Source organism: Pantherophis guttatus, chromosome 3 (assembly GCF_059756535.1).
Source record: "Pantherophis guttatus breed Tessera chromosome 3, ASM5975653v1, whole genome shotgun sequence".
NCBI classification, from domain to species: Eukaryota; Metazoa; Chordata; class Lepidosauria; order Squamata; family Colubridae; genus Pantherophis; species Pantherophis guttatus.
In genome coordinates, this window is record NC_142065.1 from 174,043,822 (window position 1) to 174,066,993 (window position 23,172).

The following is a 23,172-nucleotide window of genomic DNA, read 5'->3' on the forward strand; positions in this document are numbered from 1 at the left end:
TCACTAAAATCAGGTTTTTCATTCAGTGTCCTGATTTATATCTTCAACTTGTCTGGATTAAAGTTATAACCAATTATATTGAAGCAAGCGCCACTGAACTCATAGCCACTGAACTCTCATGATCACAATTGCCAATGTCAGTTTCCCACAAGCAAAGTCAATGAAGAAGCCAGCAAGAAGTCAAAAGTTGCCCTCATGTGTCTCGCTAATAAACCCACATGGTCCTCACTTAATGATAACAAGTGAGGCTGTTGGAATTGTCACCACTCACTCCATGGTTGCATGATGTCACACAAGAGTTCCTGCTCCCAACTGCTGTTGTAACCTAAGGACTACATGTACCTCTTAAATTATTTTTTTTCCTGATTAAAATAACTCATTCTTAATGTAAAACAATAATTACCTCAATACATGAGCTATGCATCATGCCTGAGTACATTTTGAAAGTTATGTTGCCAGGGTTTAACATTTTCTTTAGTGTTTCAGAAGTCACACTTCCAAACATTAAAGGAACCAAAGGATCACGATCACCATGGCACTGGAGAATAGAAATGTCTTTGTTGATGCAATTGATGGAACCCTAGAAAAAATGTTACAAGAAGTCACATTATGAGAGCAAAGCATATTACACAGGCTGTTTATTTGTTATATGTTCATATTTTTATTTCAGCCTACCTCTAAGCAGCTTTATTCCACCATCCTTTTTATCTACATAATCATATAGTATGGAATGCTACGCAGAGACAGTATTTGGTTGGTATCATTTGTTAAGTTTTGTGATCAAATAATTCTTCAAATTTCAGGGTCTTTAACCCAGGACTCTACATTTGCCGTTTTTGACATTTTTTTGAATACAGGATTGGAATCTAGATATCTTTGGTTTTCTGGCAGACAGTGGAATTTATTAATCCCTTTAAAGTTACTGCAGCATTTGTAAAGCAAAATAAACAATATAGCAAAATAATTATTATTATTAACCAGTTGTAAACTTTCCAAAATTGCTGGCAGTCAGCTTATAAATTTAGTAAATTATTATGGTTCATCACTGTCAACCAGATGTTTAGGATGTCTGGCATTTTTATCAGTCTACAAAGCCCTTCCCAAGGGCCTGAGATAGGCAGATTTCGATGTTTGTTGCAGGATGTAATCTATTCCAAGCAAAGCTACCTTCTACAATTGATCAATGGTGATTTTGTAAATGCCAATGATATTCAAATGGTGCTCCAGTTGTTTTGGGATTGCACCCAAGAGGCCTATTACTATTGGTATTACTTTTGCTTTGTTTTTCCACAGTCATTCTATTTCTATTTTCAGGTCTATTTTTGATTTTTCTCCAGTTCTTTCTAGTCTGCTGCCTTCAGGTACATCCACTATCCAGACTTCCTATTTAAATACTCATATTCTAAACATTTCATTTAAAGTCATTCAATACATTGTGTTTATGAAATGCTGGTTATATTTTTTCCATATTTAGCCAACAAAGAAGAGGATCTTAAAGATGCTATTAAAATGCTATTAGGATCTTATATTTGACAGTATAAATAAAAATTAACTCTCGTTTTTATGAAACCAACCTGTGGAAATGAAGTCCGCAGTGGAAGCCAACAGCTGAGTGCTACAACACCCCCTAACTTCTGTTGCGTTGTGAGGGCAGTGTATAAAGATAAAGCTCCTCCCTAATAAAAATCAACATAAAGTCCATTAGTAGCGTCTTAATCAAATACTGAACAACAAACACAACTTACTTTTAGAAACTGGAATTTCAATTATATTTATTTTATAATATTTAAGAAACTAGTCAAGCATTTATAATGCAGTAGCATTAGTTGTTGGATTGTCACATCAACTAGTTTAAGTGTAGAAACACTTGCCAGAAGTACATTTCTGTCTTTCAAAATACTTTTGTTAGTGGTGTATCACTTTCAAACTTCTTTTGTTAACTATGAAGCATTTATTGTGCAACTGACATATCTTATAAGAATTTTAAAGGACATTAAGAATCCATGGCTGTAGTCAAGTCAATATTTGTTTACTTCTGAGTACGGACTTAAAACTGTGAATCTTTGTATAATTGTTTAATCCAATTCATAAGGTATTTTAATGTAAATCATTTATATGCCCTATATATGTGTTATCTTATATTATCCCATGTACATTTTCATGTTCATGTTCATTTATTTAAGAAGCTAGCACTTGATGTGAACATGGGATTAGGTTATCAACCGGAAATCTAATACTATTTGTGTTCCAAAAATGTCACAGACACATAGACAGAATTATTTTAATTCTGCTATACAAGAAAAATTTATCAAGACAAAAGCATTTGCTATAAACTATGCAAAATATATTTTGGATAATACAAAATTACCAGTATGATGAAAACAATAATAATTTATATGTCACCTCTCTCCCGGTGACTCTACATATATGTAGAAACTTCTGTTTTAGTATTTGTATTGGTCTGAACATCGTTATTCATTCTGTACTCTGAAGGGAAAAAGAAATTTAAACAAGCATATCAAATCTACCAGTAAAACTAGATTGTGTTCATGCTGCTACAAACTAAATACCTACAATAAGCAAGGACCTAAATAACCATAACTGAAAAGGTGTTTGGGAACTTTTTGTAGAATCAATATTTTGATTGATAATCCAAAATGATTAAAAGAATGATTTGAAATCCAAGTAATCAGTTAGTTACAAGAGTTTTACCACACTGTTAGGGTTTCCATAGAATTGGAATTGTTGTATCAGTATTACCTGAGAAAATCCTCCCAAAATTATTCTGTTTGAGGGTATTCCATTCCTTACTTCTTGTTCTATAAGTGTGTTCACTGAAAGAAAGAACTGAATGTTAACTATGTTTATAAAAGAAATATCAGACTACCATAGATAGATACTATGGATATAATACTTATTTAATGGTTATATAGTTCCCCTCACTTTGGAATTTTCACTTTAGGATGGGTAGGGATTGACATATTAATTTTTATTTTTTACTATTCTATTTTCTTATTTAATTTTGGAACTATATAGATTTCACTGTTTTACAATGAAGCCTAAATAAAATAATTGGTTATATTTATGCAATAATTACTTAATATTATTAAATGTGTATTTTAAATTATGATAAATTTCATTTTTAGTAAGCACAATTGTTAAAAAGAGTGTATTACAATATGTTCTATTATAACCTTAAAAATACATTATTTTCTTGTGTTTAAAAATAGGTGATACAAGTGGTGTGTATATCTACTGAGGCAACAGATGAATATATCAAGGATCAACTTGAAACAGAAGTCTCTAGGGTTAAAGTGGTTAAAGCAATGGTGAAAGAATCCAAGAAATATAAAGTGAAAAATATTCATAGTTATTCTCAAAAAAACCATCAGTATTTATGGAGAATTCCTTTAGAATATGATACTGTAAACAGTTGATAAACTTTACAGGCGACACAAATCATCATTAAGTCTATCAAAATTTCAAGGCTCTTAAATGCAATGCTACATATTATGGCAATGCTTGTTCTATTTAATTATTTAATTATGGTAATAATTAAGAAAGGGCATATTTAGACTCATTGTATAATTCCAACATTTTATTTCAGCAATCAAATAAATCATATGGAATCTAATGAGTTGAATCTAATGGCTGGGATTTTTAAGTCACACATCTGCCTCTACAAGCAATTCTTAATTCCCCCCCACCCCACAAATGCACTAAAGTTTCTCCAGAGCATACTGGGGATTGAAGGGACAGAATGATCAGAAATCCTGTTAAGTGAGCATAGTACAAACCAATATTGACCAAAATTCCCATCAATACTACTGGCCCATTAGTACAGGTAGTAGTATAGTTCTTCAGCTGCAATAATTTACACAAGAGTTGTTCAAATTGTGTTCAACAGAATACTAGGGTTGAGCAAGAACTTGCTGGGATTCTGTGAATCCCCTGCCCCAATTTTCAATCACAGTAGAAAAAGTAGGACTGATATTCAGTTTGTACCAACAAGAACTCGTGTGTATTTAAAAGGAAGACAGTATGCGCTCTAGGGAATTCTTGATGTTAGAACAAAGTTTGCAATGTAATCTGACCAGGTGGAAAATCTGGGCTGATTGGAAAAAGATGCTCTTCAACAGGAAGAAATGGAAGGTATTATATTTAGGAAGGGAAATATGTCATATGTACAAGACTAAGGATTCATAACTTGGAAAGGATTTGGGTATGGCCACTGACAAGCTCAATATGAGCCAATAGTTGAGATAGCTGCTAGAAGAGCTAGTGCAATTCTGGGTTGTTTTAGAAGCAGCACCATGAATCCACATACCTAAAATATTTTATGTAGCTGTCCATCAACAAAGGGTTAGAGTTCTCCATCACGGAGCATTTTAAGAGGTGGCTGGACAGCCATGTTTTAAGAATAGTATAATCTTCCTGATACTGGGAGCATTTGACTAGATGATTGTGTTCCCTCCCAACTGCACAATTCTATGAGTCTGTATCATTTTGCTGCCATCTTCTGATCATCTGGATTTCTTCAGGATAGATGATATTCTCAGTGCTTGATTTTCACAGAAACCGTTCTTGCTATTCAATGCTATTTTTTAAAATCATATCAGACATATTATTTTCATATGTAGTTTGTTGGCTGGAGTACGTATTTGTTTATTCATTTATATGGCTGCTCACTCAACATACAACTCAACAGTACTGTTTATGTAAGAAGATTATTTGCACTATTCTATAATATCAATGGAACATAGCTAACAAAATACATGTTTATAAGTAGAATGGAAATTGGTAAATTCCCAAGCAATTATAATTATGTACTTCATAAAATAAAATATGATTATACCATTTTCTGATGCTTGTTTGATTCCAGCTTCATCTTCCTGTGAATCTGGAGCAAGTCCAAAAATATCGAACCTTTAATCAAACAATTACATTGTATTATATTATGCAAGTAACTTCACAATTATTAGAATAAGCATAAAGTTATACAGGTTCAATCTTGTATCCAGCAGGCTTAAGCTCAGCCTTCCAAATATACCTGTAACTGAAAACCAAGCCTTGAAAAATGAAATCTCAGGATTTCTAATACTTTTCATAGAATAAGGAACTCCTTTTTCTTCCAAACATCCCTATCAGCTAAAGCTGTTCTGGTGAAACATACCAAAAAACATTTGCTCAACAAGTTCATATAAATACATTTAGGTGAAAAGGACTCATGAGAATTGGCAAGACAAAAATTAGCCAACTGCAGGATAAAGTTTTTCAGCTTTATATCAATCCCTAACACTGTAAAATTGGAAAAGGGAACCAGTCAGGCGCCACAAAGAAGTTGTGCTAAATTTTGGCTTCAAATTTGAGACCGGTGAGTATACAGGGTAATGGAAATATCTTCTCAAAATATTTAAGGATGTCAGATGAACTCTATGCATTTTCACCAGAACAGTCCCTATGGATTATTTTTACTACTAGGAAAATGAAGACTTGCTCAAACTTGCAGCCATCTATGTTACAGGATAGTTCTTGGACCCTTTGGCAAGTGCAATATCAATACTTGAGTTCTAATTAGTCTTTCTTGAAACACGTGGGTAGGGCCTTCAATACTATTTTAAGACCAATAATATTCTTAAAAGTACTGCCTACATAATGTAGAATAAAAAGGTGTCTTCAAATAAATTTTGGGGAAGAAAAATGTATGTCATGGAGATGGCCCACCAAAGAATTAATATAGAAGTTGAATAGGTGTTGGGCCAATATGCAGTCTTGTTTTAATGCCTTTTTCAGTTTTAAAAGCACTGGTGAGGGCATGGGGTTAAATCTTAATCTGAATGAAATGCCTTTATGTATCATACATATGAAATGAAGTAAATGCTGGTTGATTAAGAAGGCCTCCAACTTCTTCCATAATTTAGCTCAGTATATGGAATAAAACATTGCTTAAAATCAACAAAAGCAATATAGAAGAAGATGCGAGAAATATTTTTCAATGAAGTGCTGCAATACAAGGTTCTGATTAATGTCAATTGACTTCTTAAAAAATCCATCTCAAGCAGACGTTCTTGTTTCAACCAGTTCCAGAATGTCCACTGTAGGTATCTTGCATCAGCTTGCTGCTGGTGTTGAGGAGGTCAATAGCTCTATAATTAGAAAGATATCATCTCTCTTTTTTATAATTAGGAACAAATATTGAAAGTCTCAAATCCTTGCAGATTCAGCCAAGGAATCAATACAGGTAGAGGGAAGTCAGATTAGAGGCCCAGAAAACCAGATTGCTTTTAATGGCCTGTATAAGGATTTGGTCATGAGTGTCCATGTTGACAATTGTTTTATAACTTGCATAGGATTCCTAATTCTACAAAAATGTCCTCATAGATTTCAGAAAATACATTTCCTGACTCCTGAGGAAGTATACATAATGATGCACTGTTATGAGAGCTTGATGTGATATGCCGAAATGAGGCTGAGTCATTAAATGTTTCTGCCTGAATGAGTTGTATCCAATTGTTTTTCAGGACTTCCCTTTTCTTGCACACCAACTGTTGTTTATTGTATGCCTTCTGCTGGAAAAAATCCAGTGCAGCTGTACAATAGTAGGTACATAACAAAAGCTATTTTTATAATTAACACAGTCCTTTAAGTGGTAGTGGTGTTGCTAATTATTGTGGGTTAGGCAGTATTGGTTCTCTTTGGAAAAAGTGTTGTTCTTCATTAGTGCATTAGGGGATATCTAGCTGATGACAAGGCAAATTGAACCCTTTGAACGAGATCTGAGTCCAAAAACTCATTTATCATTTGATTTAGTTGATGAGGGGTCCACTTGGCAAGAACTTTTAAGACTCTTAACTGCGTGGCCATTTATCATTCTGATAAGGAAATAACTCATACATAAAGACTCTTTGAATGCCATAATGAATGCCATTATGAAGCCATAATCTGTTCATTTGTTTGTAAGTAAGGGAGAGTTGGCTGGTTGAAAGTTAGAAGCATGTGCTGGATAAGTGAAAAAAATGAGATCTGGAAGTTAAGCCTTGAAGCAGGAAGGTCATTATTGTCTTGCAGTTACCCATCTATGGGCATTGACATGGATTTCTAGAAAGAGTTGTTTTTTCTGCAGGGCACATTAGTAATTGGCTGCATAAACTACTTGAAGATGACTGATGGGACAGACTGCTAGAGTGTTAATATAGACAGGTTCTGCTGAAGTTTTAACCCCCTAAGTACCTCGACAATGTGTAGATCAAAGGCTTATTGGAAGCATGGCTGCAATATTGTTTAGTCATTGTAATATAAAGATGTGTCTGCTCATAATAGATAAACATCAAGGAAAGCCTAAATGATGTAGATAGGGTGGGGGGAAAGTAGGTACTTGTTTCAGAGGTTACCTCCATTATCACTCTGCTCCAGAGAGTGGCTTGAATTGAATCTTTTGAGGGTCAGGAAGGCAACCTAGCTTCTCCGTTATGATTTCAAGGGGGGTGGGGAGAGGAGGGGAACCTAAAGTTATAAATCTATTATTCGTGATTCATGCTGATTCTGTAGTATGGATATAGGAGTTGATCTTTGTCTGTTCCCTGCTTTATTGGGTTTATGAAATCCAGCATCATTACTGGAACTGGTCTGAATTCTTTTCTTTCCTCTATATGACATTTAAGCTATAAGGACTGAACTAGAGGGACAAAGCCAGTTACAAGCTGAGTCCTTGTTTGAGGAGCTACTATTAGTAGCCAACTTGGCTCCTTGCCCCTTATAAACTATAGACAGGACACACTTGTGGCCCAATCCGATATATCTTATCAAATATGTCATATGAAATTAAAATCAGTGGCTAATTAAGTCCCTTTCCATTTATTCTTCATTATTATTTTTTTTAGCATAAACAGTATAAATCACAGGAATAAATAAGCACCAGAATGTTTCAAACTTAAAAACAAAGAACGGCGGGGAAAAAACTAATCCCTCACTTACCAGGAAGGCATGGCCATATTCATGTTGAGAGAAACTGGCATGACGGGCCTTGAAATTGTGTAAAGAAAGATTCAAGTTAAGTCAGCAAGAATGTTTTAAATATTCCTTTCTGCATTTTAACAAATGTTAAACTATTTTTTTTGTTTTTACTTTTTTTAAATCATAGAATTGCATTATGCTGTTCCCTAATACATCTCTTTTCCTCATTTTTTATCACATTGTGATAATCTATATTAATATCTATTCAAAGTTTAAAGTAGCTTAAGGATATTCCAGAGAAGATGAAACAATTGTTTAAATTCAGGTACCTTGCAAAATTAATCATGAAATGCCAAATAATTAGAATACAATTGACATCCTTTTCTTTTAGGATTTAGGACAGATGCTTTTCTATATACCTTAGGTAAATAGATTTAAATATCTAAATCTATCTGAAGTCCAATTGTTTTTCTTTCTTTCCATTTAATTTCAAGACCTGGTACTCTATTCAATTTCCTGTTTACAAAGAAATACAAACACTAAAATGATGGGACCATAAAGCTTTCACTAATATACTGTCAATCCAAAATAAAGGGAAGTTGAATTTATTGTAAAATAGAATTTCTGACTTCCTGCATTGCTTTTACTTTCTTGTAATCTTTTATGTTTCCCTGTGATACCGTTATCTTTTTATAATCCAGTCAATAGTGTCAGAATTCTTGATGATATTCAGCCATGCATGCATTGCTAAGTATGTGGCATATTCCTTAGATATACACAGTCCAGCCCAAACAGGTTTTTGTAACTATTTGTTCTGTCAAACAATTAAAAATTTTAGATGGCGGTTCTGGGAATTTGCTTTTCTGCCCTATCTCAGCTCATGGTAAAATTAAGGAATAATTGGGGAGAAGGGCGGCATAAAAATTAAATAAATAAATAAATAAATAAATAAATAAATAAATAAATAAATAAATAAATAAATAAATAAAAACCTTATAAGTTAAAACAACTTATGGGTACTTGCTTCCTGACGTATTACTACTTCTATTAAATTGCTCCTCACCATCGCCAAGCAAATGGTTAGCCCTGAAGAAACTGCTGGTCATAATTCTCATGTCTCTCATTAAGTTTAAAGCCCTATACAAGAAATTAGTTTAGGCTTTGAGTCACAGCTCCCTGGCAGCCCACTGAATGGAGTGGGGGGGGGGACGACTTGAGAAAGAAGAAAGGAAGGAAGGAAAAGGTCAGAAGATGGATGGATAGGGAGGGAGGGAGGGAGAGACAGGGAGAGAAAGCTTTGTGCTTCATATAATGTGGAATGGAACTCACTGCTGGGGAACTCACTGTGGCCAACTCAATGTGGCAACTCAATGTGAGTTAACTATAATATTGTTATTACTAATAATATTAAGATAGGAACAAGTCTAGATTACCGTTATCTCTCATTAAGTTATCCTGCGGAGAGTTGTCCCACAGCAAGTTGGCCATGGCGAGCTGTCCTGCAATGAGCTGGTGATGGCAAGATGGCTGCAGCAAGTTGGCCACAGCAAGCTGTCCTAGACCTCACATAATGTGTGATTACTTGGTACACAGGAATTTACAGGAAATATCTATCTATCTATCTATCTATCTATCTATCTATCTATCTATCTATCATCCATCCATCCATCCATCCATCCATCCATCCATCTCAGTGTTAGTTTTTTTGTTTGTCCCAACTCATTGGCTAAGAATTAGCAGTAGTACTTAGACTTACAGTATATATAGGTAGTTTTAGACTTACAACAGTTTATTTGGTGACCGTTCTAAGTTACAATGACACTGAAAAAATGATTTATGACTATTTTTCACACTTATGATGGTTACAGCATCCCCATGGTCATGTGATCAAAATCCAGACATTTGGCAACTGACTCATATTTATGACAGCTGCAGTGTCCCAGGGTTATGTGATAACCTTTTGCAACCTTCTTATAAGCAAAGTCACTGGCGAAGCCAGATTCACTTAACAACCACATTGCTAACTTAACAACTGCAGTGATTCACTTAACAACTGTGGCAAGATAGGTCATAAAATGAGGCAAAATTCACTTAAATGATTCACTTAGCAACAGAAATGTTGGGCTCAATTGTGATCATAAGTCAAGGACTATGTGTACTCCTCCATAGTGCTTTACAGCACTCTCTGTCTACAATGTCAGCATACTGCCCCCAACAATCTGGGTCCTCATTTTACCGACCTGGAAGGCTGAAGGCTGAGTCAACCTTGGGCCAGTCAGGATCAAATTCCTGGTGTGTGGTCAGAGTTAGCTGCAATACTGGATTCTAACCACTCTGCCACCACAGCTCTTAATTAGGTAGGCTGGAGCTTCTTCAAAATTAAGCAATAGGAATAAAGAAGCAGATCCAGGGAAAAAGAAATGGGTATCACTATGGACTTTTGAAGCCAGTGTCTTAAGAGCGGAAGGGCTGCTTTTGGGAGGGACTCTTTCTGAAAGAGGTGGGGAACCTTTCTTCCACCTTTAAAGACACAAAAAGTTAGCACTTTGATGGGACAAAAATGGCATGCTGGGCCGATGAAAATAATTTTTGGGGTCCAAGCTTAGTTTCCCTAGCCCAGCGCAGGAATTTCCTTCTGTACATAGAGAGGAGCTACCTGCCCTCTTTTGGCAGGGAGCTCTTTCCCTCTGTCTTTTCAATGATTTACAGTTGCGTAGTGACTGCACCTGGAAGAATTAGGGTAGCAGTCATTGAGAGAGGCAATCACATGTAATTTCTTTCTCATAAACGGGTCACATAATTCTTTCAGATTTATTATTGAGAACTGTAAGGAAACAACAACCAGAAAATATTAACATACTTACGCATGTGGACAAATATACTTTACGTGTGGACTCCTAATACCAGCAAATGCTTCTGCCCAGCCATGCCTATAAAAATATGAAAAACAAATTCCCATTCAAAATCTTCTCAGCTACTGGTACTTAATGTATTTCTAATTTCCATTAATCTCTTCTCAAATATGGAAATAAAAACTATTAATAATCTTAACATTCAGAATTGTAAGGTGGTCTGTCTTGAATGGAGTCTGATTCTTGGTGATTTTATCATCATGAACCCTTCTTAGCAACAGAAATGGTTTGTTACAGCTTTCTTTCAGGATGCTTACAACTTTCCAATCTAGTCTTCCCAACCTAGTCTAAAGCTATGGGATTTTCTGGTAATCTCCTATTTAACCTAACCACCTCCAACCCTACCTTTTCAAGAGCATTTAAGATCACTGGGATATTCTGACTGTAATAGATTAAATTTACTTACGGTAGCAAAACCGGTAGCAAATTAAACCAATTTTTTTCTACATATTGTCTGCTCTTTAAAGAGCCACAGAGTGCCATGCCTTCTCTGTATAGCACCTACTCTGAAGAATGATGCCCACCCAGTTATCAGTATCTCTTCCACCTAATGATGTTCCAGGGATCTTTAAAAATATGTCGGTTCTCTTAGGCTTTGGGGTTACATAATACTATCAGCATTCCATGGTATCTGGGTGCTACAGATTTTTAAAAATATTTTTCTTTTTCAAATTGTAAGCTGCCCAGAATCATTCTGGATTTAGCCAGCTCCTAAATTTAAGAAATAAAAATTTCAAGATGTAAGATCAAGTATTAGGTACATGAATGGAGTTATGAGATACTAAGCATACTAAAATTATCCAGGTGTTCTTTTCTACCAAGAGAAGAATACTGGGATTTTATCTGCAGTACTCAATTTGTAATATTACAAAATCTAGGAGTATATAAATAATTCCATGGATGACACTCTGCATTCAAAATGACTATTTCAGGAGTTATGAAATTAGAACTTTGGGACTATTTTTTTTCCCTCCAGTATTGTTTGATATAGTGTCACACACACACACACACACACACACACACACACACACCAGAATTATATAGTAAGATTTTATAGTGTATATTTTCCCACTTTATGCTATACTTTTTTAAACAACTGACCTAAATAAAATATGCAGTTATTTTTTAAAAATGTTTTTAATCCATAAAGAGAAAATATTTCACAGTATAGCATTCCCTAATGTTCCCTTCAAATGCTAGTGTTCCATTAATAAAATGGAAACAATTTTATTTCCAATGAAAAAGGCATTAAAATTGAGGTACTTTTCCTTTCAGCATTCATATCCTAGATTACCAGGAACTTTTCACTCAATAATTAAGAGTACAATACATTATATCTGCACCTCCTAACAGGCTTACTAAATTCTAAACATTACTGACTACATCAGGACTTATTTCTGAATATATGCATATGAAACTTCACTCAAGATCATATAAAAGATTTATGTCTAAAGAGAAATCTACAAGGAAGTTTTGTATGAAAAATCCTATTCTTGTTTTGACTTAATTGTGGCAATTTTAAGTCAAATAACAATCTGCACATACTGAATTTTATCAAAATAACTAAAAAGGACTATTCGTATAATTCAAGTTCTTTCATTAACTGAATCTTTAAGAATTAAATCCAGAAACATGCACTAATATCTTCCAATATCCAGTTCTCCAATTAATACTGGTACCATTAAGTCAGTTTCAACTCTTAGTGACCACACCATCTATCAAATGAAATGTAAACACTAACTTCAGCACAGCAATTAATGAACGCTACATTTTTTTCTTTGCAAATTGCAAGTAATAAAAGGTGTTTCAAAAGTACAGATTGTTTATTTAAAAAGCCATTTTACTTACCCAGTATCTCCTAATCCATGGAGAAATATGACCTAGAATTGGATAGTATATGAATAGCGTTACTACATGCTGGAAAGTTAGCTCTTCAACATTGTTCTGTTCTTATTTCCCATAAATCTAACTGCAATAGACATTGCTAAAGACAGTGTGCCCATTTAAATATGACAAATCTATTAAAAGGACATAATTTTGGTAGTATCACCAAGTGCACTCTTGACATATTATTTATAACTGCTACATACCTATATACTGTCTATGTGGACAAAAAGAGAGAAATGTATAAGATTTTCAATGATTGAAAATCTGAATAATTTGTATTATGAATAGCATATTTTTGGCATTTAATTAATAGCAATTTAATCCATTCTTTACTGACAACTGTGCTTAGAAAGGGACGTTGACTAACCTGAACGTCCGTTTTATCCTCGCTGCGACGACATTCCACTGATTGGGATACTCTCAGTCTCACTGGACAGCCTGGGTGCCACTCAAACTTCCTCTACAGCTAGGATACGCCCACACCTCCTGCGCACGTCCAGTCTTTTCACGAAGTTTCATCTTCATATCCTTGATTTCTTGCTTATGTCCTCAATTTCAGACTATATTCTATCTCGGACTGCAATCACTGTAGCTGTAGAGGAAACAAAACAAATTCCCCCAACCTTGGCCAGGCGATGGACTTCAACAGGGAGGGACGGAATGTCGTCGCAGCGAGGATAAAACGGACGTTCAGGTTAGTCAACGTCCCTTTTTCCACCTCGCTGCTCCGACATTCCACTGATTGGGACATACCCAAGTCTTTCTTTAATGGGAGGGTTTTGAATCCATCCCCTGGCCCCTGTTGGGAATTACGTATTGCAAAACTCTTCTACCGAATGATGCATCCGCTGAAGCATATGCATCCACTCGGTAATGTTTAATAAATGACGATATTGATGACCATGTGGCCGCTTTGCAAATATCTTCTATAGAAGCCTGTGTGGCCCAAGCAGCTGATGTAGCTGCACTTCTAGTAGAATGTGGTACTATGCCTCCTGGTACCTGGTAACCTTTCCTTTTATATGCTGAAGCAATGCAAGCCTTAAGCCATCTACCTATTGTAGCTGAAGATACTTTTTTTCCCATCGTCGATGGTAAAAATGATATCAGCAATGCTTCCGACTTACGGAATGATGCTGTTCTTGTAATATAACACTTCAATGCTCTACGAACATCTAATGTATGCCAAGCCTTCTCTAATTGATGTTTAGGATTTGGACAGAAATTAGGTAGTACAATGTCTTGAGATCTATGAAATAGCGAATTAATTTTTGGTATGAATACTGGATCCAGTCTCATCACCACTCTGTCTGGAAAAAATATACATAGATCTTTACGAATAGACAATGCTGCCAATTCCGATACTCTACGAGCTGATGTTATGGCTAGTAAAAAGGCTAGTTTTATTGTAATATGACGTAAGTCCGTATCTTTAATAGGTTCATATGGTTCCGAAGTTAATGACTGTAGTACCAAGTTTAAATCCCAAGTTGGATATCTGTGTACCACTGGTGGTCGTAAATTTGCTGCTCCATGTAAAAATGATCTAATCCTAGGATCTTGAGATAAAGAATGACCTTTGTCAGTATTTAACACTGTTGCTAGTGCTGCTACCTGACGTTTTAATGTAGCTGGAGCCAGACCTTTGTCAAATCCTGACTGTAAAAATTTTAGAACATCTTGAACATTCGCCGAAGTAGGATCTGTATGATGATCCAAAGCCCATCTGGCAAATTTTTTCCACGACGCATTATAAATACGTATGGTTGCTGGTCGTCTGGCAGCTTGAATAATATGAATTACTTCATCTGGTATTTGGTCTTTTTTTAGATGAATCCTTTCAAGCGCCAGACGGTCAACTGGAACCATTCTGGCTCTGGATGATAAATTGCTCCTTGACTCAGTGACATTTTGTTTACTGGCAGCTTCCATGGTTGTTGGATCGAACAATCCCTCAGGTCTGCAAACCACTCTCTGCGCGGCCAATATGGTGCTATTAAAATCAGATCCGCTTTCTCCTCTAATATTTTCCTGATGACATGTGGAATGATGGGAATTGGAGGAAATGCATAAAGTAGCCCCCGAGGCCATTGAACTCTCAGCGCATCCAGAGCTTCTGCTCCTGGAACTTGAAATCGGGAAAAAAATCTCGGAAGCTGGGCATTCTTTTCCGTTGCAAATAGATCTACCTCTGGTTTTCCGAATCTCTTGACAATCTGCTGAAACAAACTCGGGTGCAACTTCCACTCCGATTGGTCGATGATTCCCCTGCTCAACCAATCCGCTTGTTGATTTAGTGATCCTGATATGTGTTCCGCCTTTATGGAAAGGACGTATTTTTCTGCCCATTCCATTAGTCTTTCTGTTTCGTCCATGAGAATTTTCGATCTTGTTCCTCCTTGTCTGTTCAGATGCGCCTTCGTAGTCATGTTGTCTGTTAGAACTAACACATGTTTTTTTGTTACTTGTCTCTGAAATTTCTTTAACGCCAATCTGACCGCTCTCAATTCCAACAAATTTATGCTTTGTTGTTTCTCCACCTGAGACCAAGTGCCTTGTGCTATTTGAGATCCCAGATGGGCCCCCCATCCACTTAAACTGGCATCTGTGGTCAACTTGATTCTGACTGGCTCTAGAAAAAGAGTTCCCGCACTTATTGCAAAAGACTTCCACCATTCTAGTGATAGTCTCACTTTGTGAGGAACTACAATTTTGTTTTGAGAATCCGCTATGCCCTGCCTTTGGAAAGGCAACATTAGCCACTGTAGTTGTCGAGAATGACGTCTGGCCCAAGGCACTATGTTTATACAAGAGATTAGTTTTCCTAGCAGTTGAGACAGTAGGATCAATGAAACAGTCTTTTGTGATAGAACCTGAACTATCAGACTCCGAATGCTGGATTGGCGCTCTGGCGATAGATATACTAAGCCCTGTCTGGAGTCTATTACTGCTCCCAGATGTATAATCCTTGTTGTTGGTACAAGGTGACTCTTGTCCCAATTGATAGTTAATCCATGATCCTCCAATGTTTTGAGAACTACAGTTCTGTCCTCGTTCGCTCGGTCTATTGAAGACGACAGTATCAATATGTCGTCCAGATAACAGACAATCCTTACTGATTTTTCCCGAAGTGTTGCTGCAACCGCTGCCATCAACTTCGTGAAAGTTCGTGGGGCCGATGAAAGGCCAAAAGGCATAGAGCGGTATTGGAAATGTCGATTCGCATAAGCGAATCTTAGATATTGTCTGTGCGCCTGGTATATGGGTACATGTAGATACGCCTCCTTCAGGTCGATGGATTGCATCAGATCGTTGGATCGGATACAAGCCAATACCGACCTGAGGGAGTGCATCTTGAAGCGGCGATATCTCACATGAAGATTCAACCGCTTCAAGTTGAGGATGGCTCTCCATCCTCCCAAGCTCTTGGGCACAAGAAATACTATTGAATAAAATCCTTTTTGTATCTGGTCCGGTGGAACTAATTCTATGGCTTCTATTTTTAGTAAATGTTGAATTTCCAGATCCATGAGCTTTTGTTTGTCTAAATGCTTTGGAAAGGGGCATTGTATAAAACAATTTGGAGGAGTTGACGTGAACTCCAGTTGTAGACCGTCCGATACTGTGCGAATGATCCAGTTGTCCTTTGTTGAAATCTCCCACTGGTGGTAAAACAACTGGATTTTTCCCCCAATGGGACGAGGAGTCAATGAGTCATTTACCCCTGCGGAATGAGCGAAAGCTCGTTCCTCTGAATGGACGTTTGAAACCTGTCTGGCGTCTTCCTCTATCACGGAATGTTGCTCTTTCCGAAAAGCTGGAATATTGTTGAAAAGATGATCTAGGAAAATAGGAACCGCCAGGTCCCTGCTCTTGCCGAAAGGGCTGCCTTGGATATGGTGAGAAACGACGATCTGGACGTCTATATGATGATGGTAGCACCTTCTTTTTATCACGTCCTTCTACTAATATTGCATCCAAAGAAGAACCAAATAAAGACTGGCCTTGATATGGTGCAGCTGTAAGACGCCATTTTGATTTCATATCGGCTTTCCACTGTTTCAACCAGAGTAGTCTACGAGATGTTATTGCGGAAGCCAACGCTCTGGATGCAAATTTGGCTGCATCCAAAGCTGCATCAGCCGAATACTCTGCTGTAGCAATTAGCTTTGCTAGATCATGTTGGGTTCTTGCATCTTTTGGAGACACCCTCTCTTTCAACTGTCGAAGCCAAGTTAACGAAGCTCTATTAAAAAATGACGCAGACGTTGCTGCCTTAATAGCCCAGGCGGCCGCCTGATGAGTTTTTTTGAAAGTCATGTCTGCACGTTTGTCTTCTAGTCTCAGACCTTCACCTGCATCACTAACCAACATTGATGGTGAGGTAAGGCTAGCCACTGATTCATCAACCGAAGGTAACAGAAGAAGGGATTCCAATTCAGGTGAACTACAATAAAGCTTCTTATCAAAAGAGTTAGGACCTAATATAGATCCAGGTTTCTCCCAGGGTTTCTTAATGACTTGAGAAAACAATTCTGGTAAAGGAACATAATCATAGTCCTTAGATGGAACTGGAAATAAATTGCTAGAAGTTCCGGCATGTGAATTTAAATCCAAGGATTTATCACTACTCAGTTCCATATTTGTTGCTATCCTTGCTTTACGCAGAAGGGATTTAAACATTGAGGGCTTAAATAGACCTTGAAAGGCAGGTTTATCGACCTCCATCTCCTCATCGTCTGACAACTCAAATTCTTCCAAACAATCTAACTCTGGATGTTCCTCCTCAGTATGTCCACACTCAGCCACCAAATGGTGAGTTGGATTTTGATGAACATTAAAGGATGTCGATGGTATTGGTTCTGCTAAGAACCCAGACTGTTGTAGCCCCGCTTGAAATATGCGTGTAAAGGTTTGTGAAAGTAAGGCCTGAAAATCTAAGTTTTGGCCTTGAATTGACCCTTCTCCCACACGGAGGCCAGCGGCCGTAGGGGTGAAAGTAGCTTCAGGAGCATGCTGAATTAAAGGTTGTTTACTAGTCTCCACATTTACCCTGCTCTGGGTATTTGAATACAAATCATTAGCTGACAAAGGCATGTCTTGAGTAACTGAAGTAAACTCATCTTTCTGCCAAACACTCTGTTCTTCTTCTCCCAATGGAGAAATTAAAGATTCACTAGTTTGAGGTAACAGTATCTCCTGTTCCTCTCTTTGGGGTCTAATTTGAGTAGCCATTCTGGCCTTATTAAATTGCTTTTCAAGGGCATTATGCCTACGTTGTTCTTCTTTTGAAGGCTTTTCCACCTGTCTAGACATAGGTTGGTCCACAAACTCTCTAGTTCTAGCCTTCCCTTTTTTTGATTTAATACCCTTAGGTGATGGCATTCTTGGAGGTGAGACAACTTGATCTAGTTCTGAGGAAAACTCCTCTGTCATTTTTTTTTTTTTTAAATTATAAATATAAACCCCACAATAAAATTGAGAATAAGAATAAATTGTTACTTTCCTTTGAAGAATGAATTCAGGAGAGTAGAAATTGACACACAATGTCTGTGGTCGTTACTTAGTATCCTCTTAAACAGCCTCAAAACAGCTCCTGCGGAAGGCACTCCCTCAGACCGCTCTGTCAATTAGCGGCTAGGCACTTCAAACGGCAGACAATTAACAGCAAGATATCGGAGCCTCAGGCAACGCTCCTCACTGCAGCCTCTTTCTATTGCCGGTAACTCTCCTGATAGTCGGAGTTTGCTACAGCGCAGGGACTCCCAAGCCGCTTACAAATAGATTCAATTGAATTTAAGCTATGGAGGGTTTTAAAACGAGGGCGGTTATCCCGGCGCGCCGGTTAACCAGCTCCCCGCTCGCGGCTCCAACGGCTGCTTAGAGACCGTTACTAGGTCTGCTTTCTTATGCGCTGATAGATCTATCCCAAAGCGGTTAGCACCCCAGCCAGGAAACGCGAAAACCGCTCAGCGCTAAATCCTTTTGTTATTTTAAACGGAACCCTCCTAATAGCAAATCTGGTCTAACATTTCACTAAAACACCAAATCTGACAGTTTTGACTGATCGCAAAAGGCACACCAGTCTGATCACCTAAGCCTGAGTGAAAAGACTGGACGTGCGCAGGAGGTGTGGGCGTATCCTAGCTGTAGAGGAAGTTTGAGTGGCACCCAGGCTGTCCAGTGAGACTGAGAGTATCCCAATCAGTGGAATGTCGGAGCAGCGAGGTGGAAAATTATTAATCTATTCAATATTCTTAATTTAGGTTTTGAACATTTTTATTTTTTAATCCACTATAATCTATAATGCTAGAACTTGTTTTGTCTTAAGTAGAAAATAAGTTATTATTTATTCTTTCTTCTATGGACGAATACAAAATATTCAAAGGTTTTTGGCAGGATTAACAATCTTTCTTGAATTGAGCAAGTTTGAAGTTACAGCAGTGCTGAATGAAGGGACTTACAATTGGTAATGTTATGGCTGTTAGTGTCCCCATGGTCACATGATCAAATTTTGAACCTTGGCAGCCAGTATTCACTTACAAATGCAGATGGACTTAAACTGCCCCAATTTATCTCCCCCCCCATGCCCTTCTGGCCCCTGTACTCTGCAGCCCCTCACCCTAATTGACATTCACCATCTTCTTGCTCTCATTGCTGACTAAAGCATGCCCAGTCTGGTCTTTCACGAGTCAGTTCCTGGCTGTACAAGATAGGGTGGATTTGATTTAAATCGAGTTGATTTAAATCACAATTTAAATCATGATTTAAATCACTAGTAAAAAGGCTTGATTTAAATCAACTCGATTTAAATCATAATTTTTTAAAGAGCAACTGTCATCTCTGCTACTCCTTTGACCCATTGTTGACTCACCGATAGTCCCAGTGTTGCAGAATATACAGCCTCATGCTACATAACTAAGCTCCATTTCATGCTGAATAAACTAAATTAGTTATGTATCTTAAATAGAAAACTATCTTACGATAGATTTTTACCCCAAAAGTTTTTTATTAAAATAAATTCGATAAAAATCAAAAAAATCCGATTTAAATCAAAAAAATCTGATTTTGTGATTTTTTAAAAAAAATCATTGATTTTTATCCACCCTGCCTAGCCCTAAGTGCTGCCACAAAATCCATAGTTTATAATTTAGCTATATGCTATGTGAAAACATATCTCCTTCTGATGATCCTGAATCTCCCCATATTTAGTTGCAGTGCATATCTTTGAGTCCTAACGGGATAAGATAGGTAAAAGAAGAGTGTCAAGAGTAAATGAGTTCTGAATAGAAATGTGCAGAAAATATATATTTTATGATATAGTACCGTGTTTCTCCCAAAATAAGACATCCCATAATAAGCCCAATCGGGCTTTTGAGTGCATGGCAATAAAGCCAAATACTTATTTCAAAAAAATATAAGACAGTGTCTTATTTTCGGGAAAACACGGTAATAATATATTATTTTATAATATAAATATAAGCAAGTTTCAGATGTTTCTGTAGAACCTTTCTAAATCAGTTAGAGTTCAAAGAAATAACTCATCCTGATTCCCACCTTTACCTGTATCACCAATATCTCAACACATATTTCACCAACCTGTCCACCCACAATATTTCCAACATTTTCTCTTCTTTTCTTTACCTGACATCCTTCAGCGGCCAATGCTTAACTCCCACTGCATAGTATATCAGCGTGCTTACTCCATAATCTTCCCAGAACATTCTCTCTTGCCTCTCTCAGATGCTACCAATATCCTTACTTTTCCCATTCTTCCATAAAACACCTACTCAGAGCACCTACATTTCAGACCACATGGACCAGAAAACAAACCCATTTTGTTCCATACTCAAACCAAACATTTTAAGCACAAACAGATTGCAATGAATTATTTGAATCATGAAACTGTTCACTGTGTTTTATTATTAGTGTTGAAAGAAAGTAGAGTGAGTATAAAATAGTGTTCAGAGAAATTAACTGTGATTTAGTCATATAGAAAGATTTAGAACTGAATTACAAATTTTTTTTATGAAAAGTGAATGGGTTGAAAGGAATTGGAAAACTAAGAAAACTGCAGTTATATGGAATTGAAGAAGTCTTCAAAACACAGAATTGGTCTATATTTGTGATATCAAAGGTAGATATGAAAAGTTACAGTGAATAGTACTGATGTAAACTACATTTGATTATATTTTCTTTGCTTACCTGGTGCCCTTATTTCTTTGCTATGCTATTTTTTACTTATTTGCTACATTTTGTATAGACCTTCTTACCCATAAGAAAATAGCACCTCAGCTAAGTATGTAGGTATGATTTTTATCCTTTTTCTTAAAATATTGAGAGTGGGTTGACATTTTCATGTCCATGATAACTCAAAGATCACTTTTTGGTCACTGGCAGATCAGATTTCATTAACACAGAGATGAAGTTCAGACTTTTTCTGTCAATGTATATAATTTATATCTTTTCACACTGAACTTAATAGCTATACTGAAACTGGATCTCTTCACAATTCCCTTTTTATTTTATGTCTTTGAACAGTTTGTATCATCAGGAAATGTAGTCATTAAATGTTCATCTAAAATTAAATTTTGGGCATCCAAAGATATCAAATTATCTACCCTTCATCTAAAATCATAATGATCCAATAGTATTGCTAATAGAAAATAGGTGAGAAATATTCTGTACAACATAATTCCATTAAGGTTTTTTTCACAAATTTCACAATTTAGCACTTCAAATCATTTTCTTTTAAGGCTATTTTTTTAGGACACTCTTGAATGGTAGCTGACATTAACACAATTCTTGCTAATTCACACTTCAGTTATTTTGATGCAAGAATTCACACCAAGCCACTTTGGAAAGACACAATTAAAATGGTGAAAAAGTGATTATATTTCAGCTTAAAATATAAATGTGTTCTCTTCCCTATACAGCATCTTTTCAACAATTTTATGTCATGGACCTGACTTTTTTTTTTTTTTTTTGCTTTTTTAAAAAAATACTACCTACACCCTTTAAGAATTTACAGCAGACTGTAAAACATAAAGAGTTTTTCACATAGACTTTGAAGCTAACTCATAAAGTATTAAAAAGTTAATACTTTAAGAAGGAAATTACCAAAAGCAGCTGTCCTATTTAAATTTCTAAGCATGTTTGATGACCTACTAGGAAATGAGAGCGCGGTGGACACTGCTTGAAAATGTAAGTATCAGATTATTAATCTTGCATTCTTGCTATTCGACCAAAACCCCTCCAGATCGCAAGCAAACGGTCAAGACTCAAAGACCCTCAGAAAAGCTCAGGCGTTTCTGGGGCAACATGGTATTTCCAAGAAATAAAGAGGGCGTCGCGTCGGAAGCCTCCAGAGCCAAGTCAATGTCAGAGGCGGCCAAGTCGCCTGTCCGGTCAGAAAACATCTGCATGGGTGAGTCTATGTTCGTTACTCAAAAGCAAGGCCCGCTGCAGGAAGCCTTGCTCAACCTGAACCGACCCTTCCTCCTCTTCTCCCTTTGTCCGACCAGCTCCTATCCCATCGCGCCTTCTTGCCTGCCGCCCCCCCCCCTCCCCCCGGAGATAAGAACCGCCAGGAAGTCAGTTATTCACTCACCGCGGCGGTGGCCTTCTTGGCGGCCGGGACAATGGCTGGGAGCGGAGCAGACATGGTGTTGCCGCACATACACTGGGCTCCCCTCTCGCGTCGGCCAGTCAGACACTGACGGGGCGGGCGGCCGGGAGGTGGGGAAAGGAGCGGCACAGGAACCCGATTGGAACCAGAGAGACGGAGGTTACTCAGCAGGCCCGCCTCCCTTCCCTGGGAAGGGTTGGGAGGAGGGGGGGTGCGCGTGCTCCCGCTCCCTCCTGCTCAGTTGAGAGAGAGCGGAGGCGGCCGTTGAAACGGGGGCGGGAAGGAAAAGGAACGTTCGAGCGCGAGGTCCTTATGCTCCCGCGCGTGCGCTCTGCTGGTCTACTCGGCGTAGGCGGCGGCTCTTGCCGGAGATTTCAGACTTTCAAACCCCTGCGGACCCCCGTAAAAGCCGGCCAACGGCAAGGGATTCTGGGAGTTCCCAATTCGGGTCACGTGGTTTCGTCTAGAGTCCGCTAGATGAAGCCTTGAAATATTTTAATAAATATTTTAATAAAAAAAGTATTTTAATTTTAGAGGGGAAACTAACCGGATTTTTCTTTCTTTTTTTCTTTTGCTTTTGATACCGTGCTTTTTTTTTAGCTGATGCGAAGATCGGCAACATGCGATCTTCCAAACGCTGCCATCATTCCTCACCATAGAATTACTATTCCTTTTGACAGTTGGGCTTCCATCAAGAAGCGGGGCGGGGCTGTCATATTTTCCATCTTTAAAGAGCAGGTTTATTAAAAGTAAATAAATAAAACAAGGAGACAATCGAAAATTCTCTTCCTC

General features: G+C 37.4%; 1 protein-coding gene across 1 annotated transcript in view; it reads right to left on the bottom strand.

Moving 5' to 3' along the window:
• Positions 1-22,823, bottom strand: part of LYPLA1 (lysophospholipase 1) — a 26,150-nt gene extending 3,327 nt beyond the window's left edge. The window contains exons 1-8 of the mRNA XM_034429779.3: positions 22,363-22,823; positions 12,714-12,745; positions 10,818-10,883; positions 7,975-8,022; positions 4,856-4,926; positions 2,761-2,834; positions 1,575-1,676; positions 404-580 (exon numbers count right to left, since the gene is read on the bottom strand). Of these exons, the coding sequence (XP_034285670.1) occupies positions 404-580; positions 1,575-1,676; positions 2,761-2,834; positions 4,856-4,926; positions 7,975-8,022; positions 10,818-10,883; positions 12,714-12,745; positions 22,363-22,431 (639 nt within the window). The 5' untranslated portion in view covers positions 22,432-22,823. The remainder of the gene's footprint in view (positions 1-403; positions 581-1,574; positions 1,677-2,760; positions 2,835-4,855; positions 4,927-7,974; positions 8,023-10,817; positions 10,884-12,713; positions 12,746-22,362) is intronic.
• Positions 22,824-23,172: the final 349 nt, after the last annotated feature.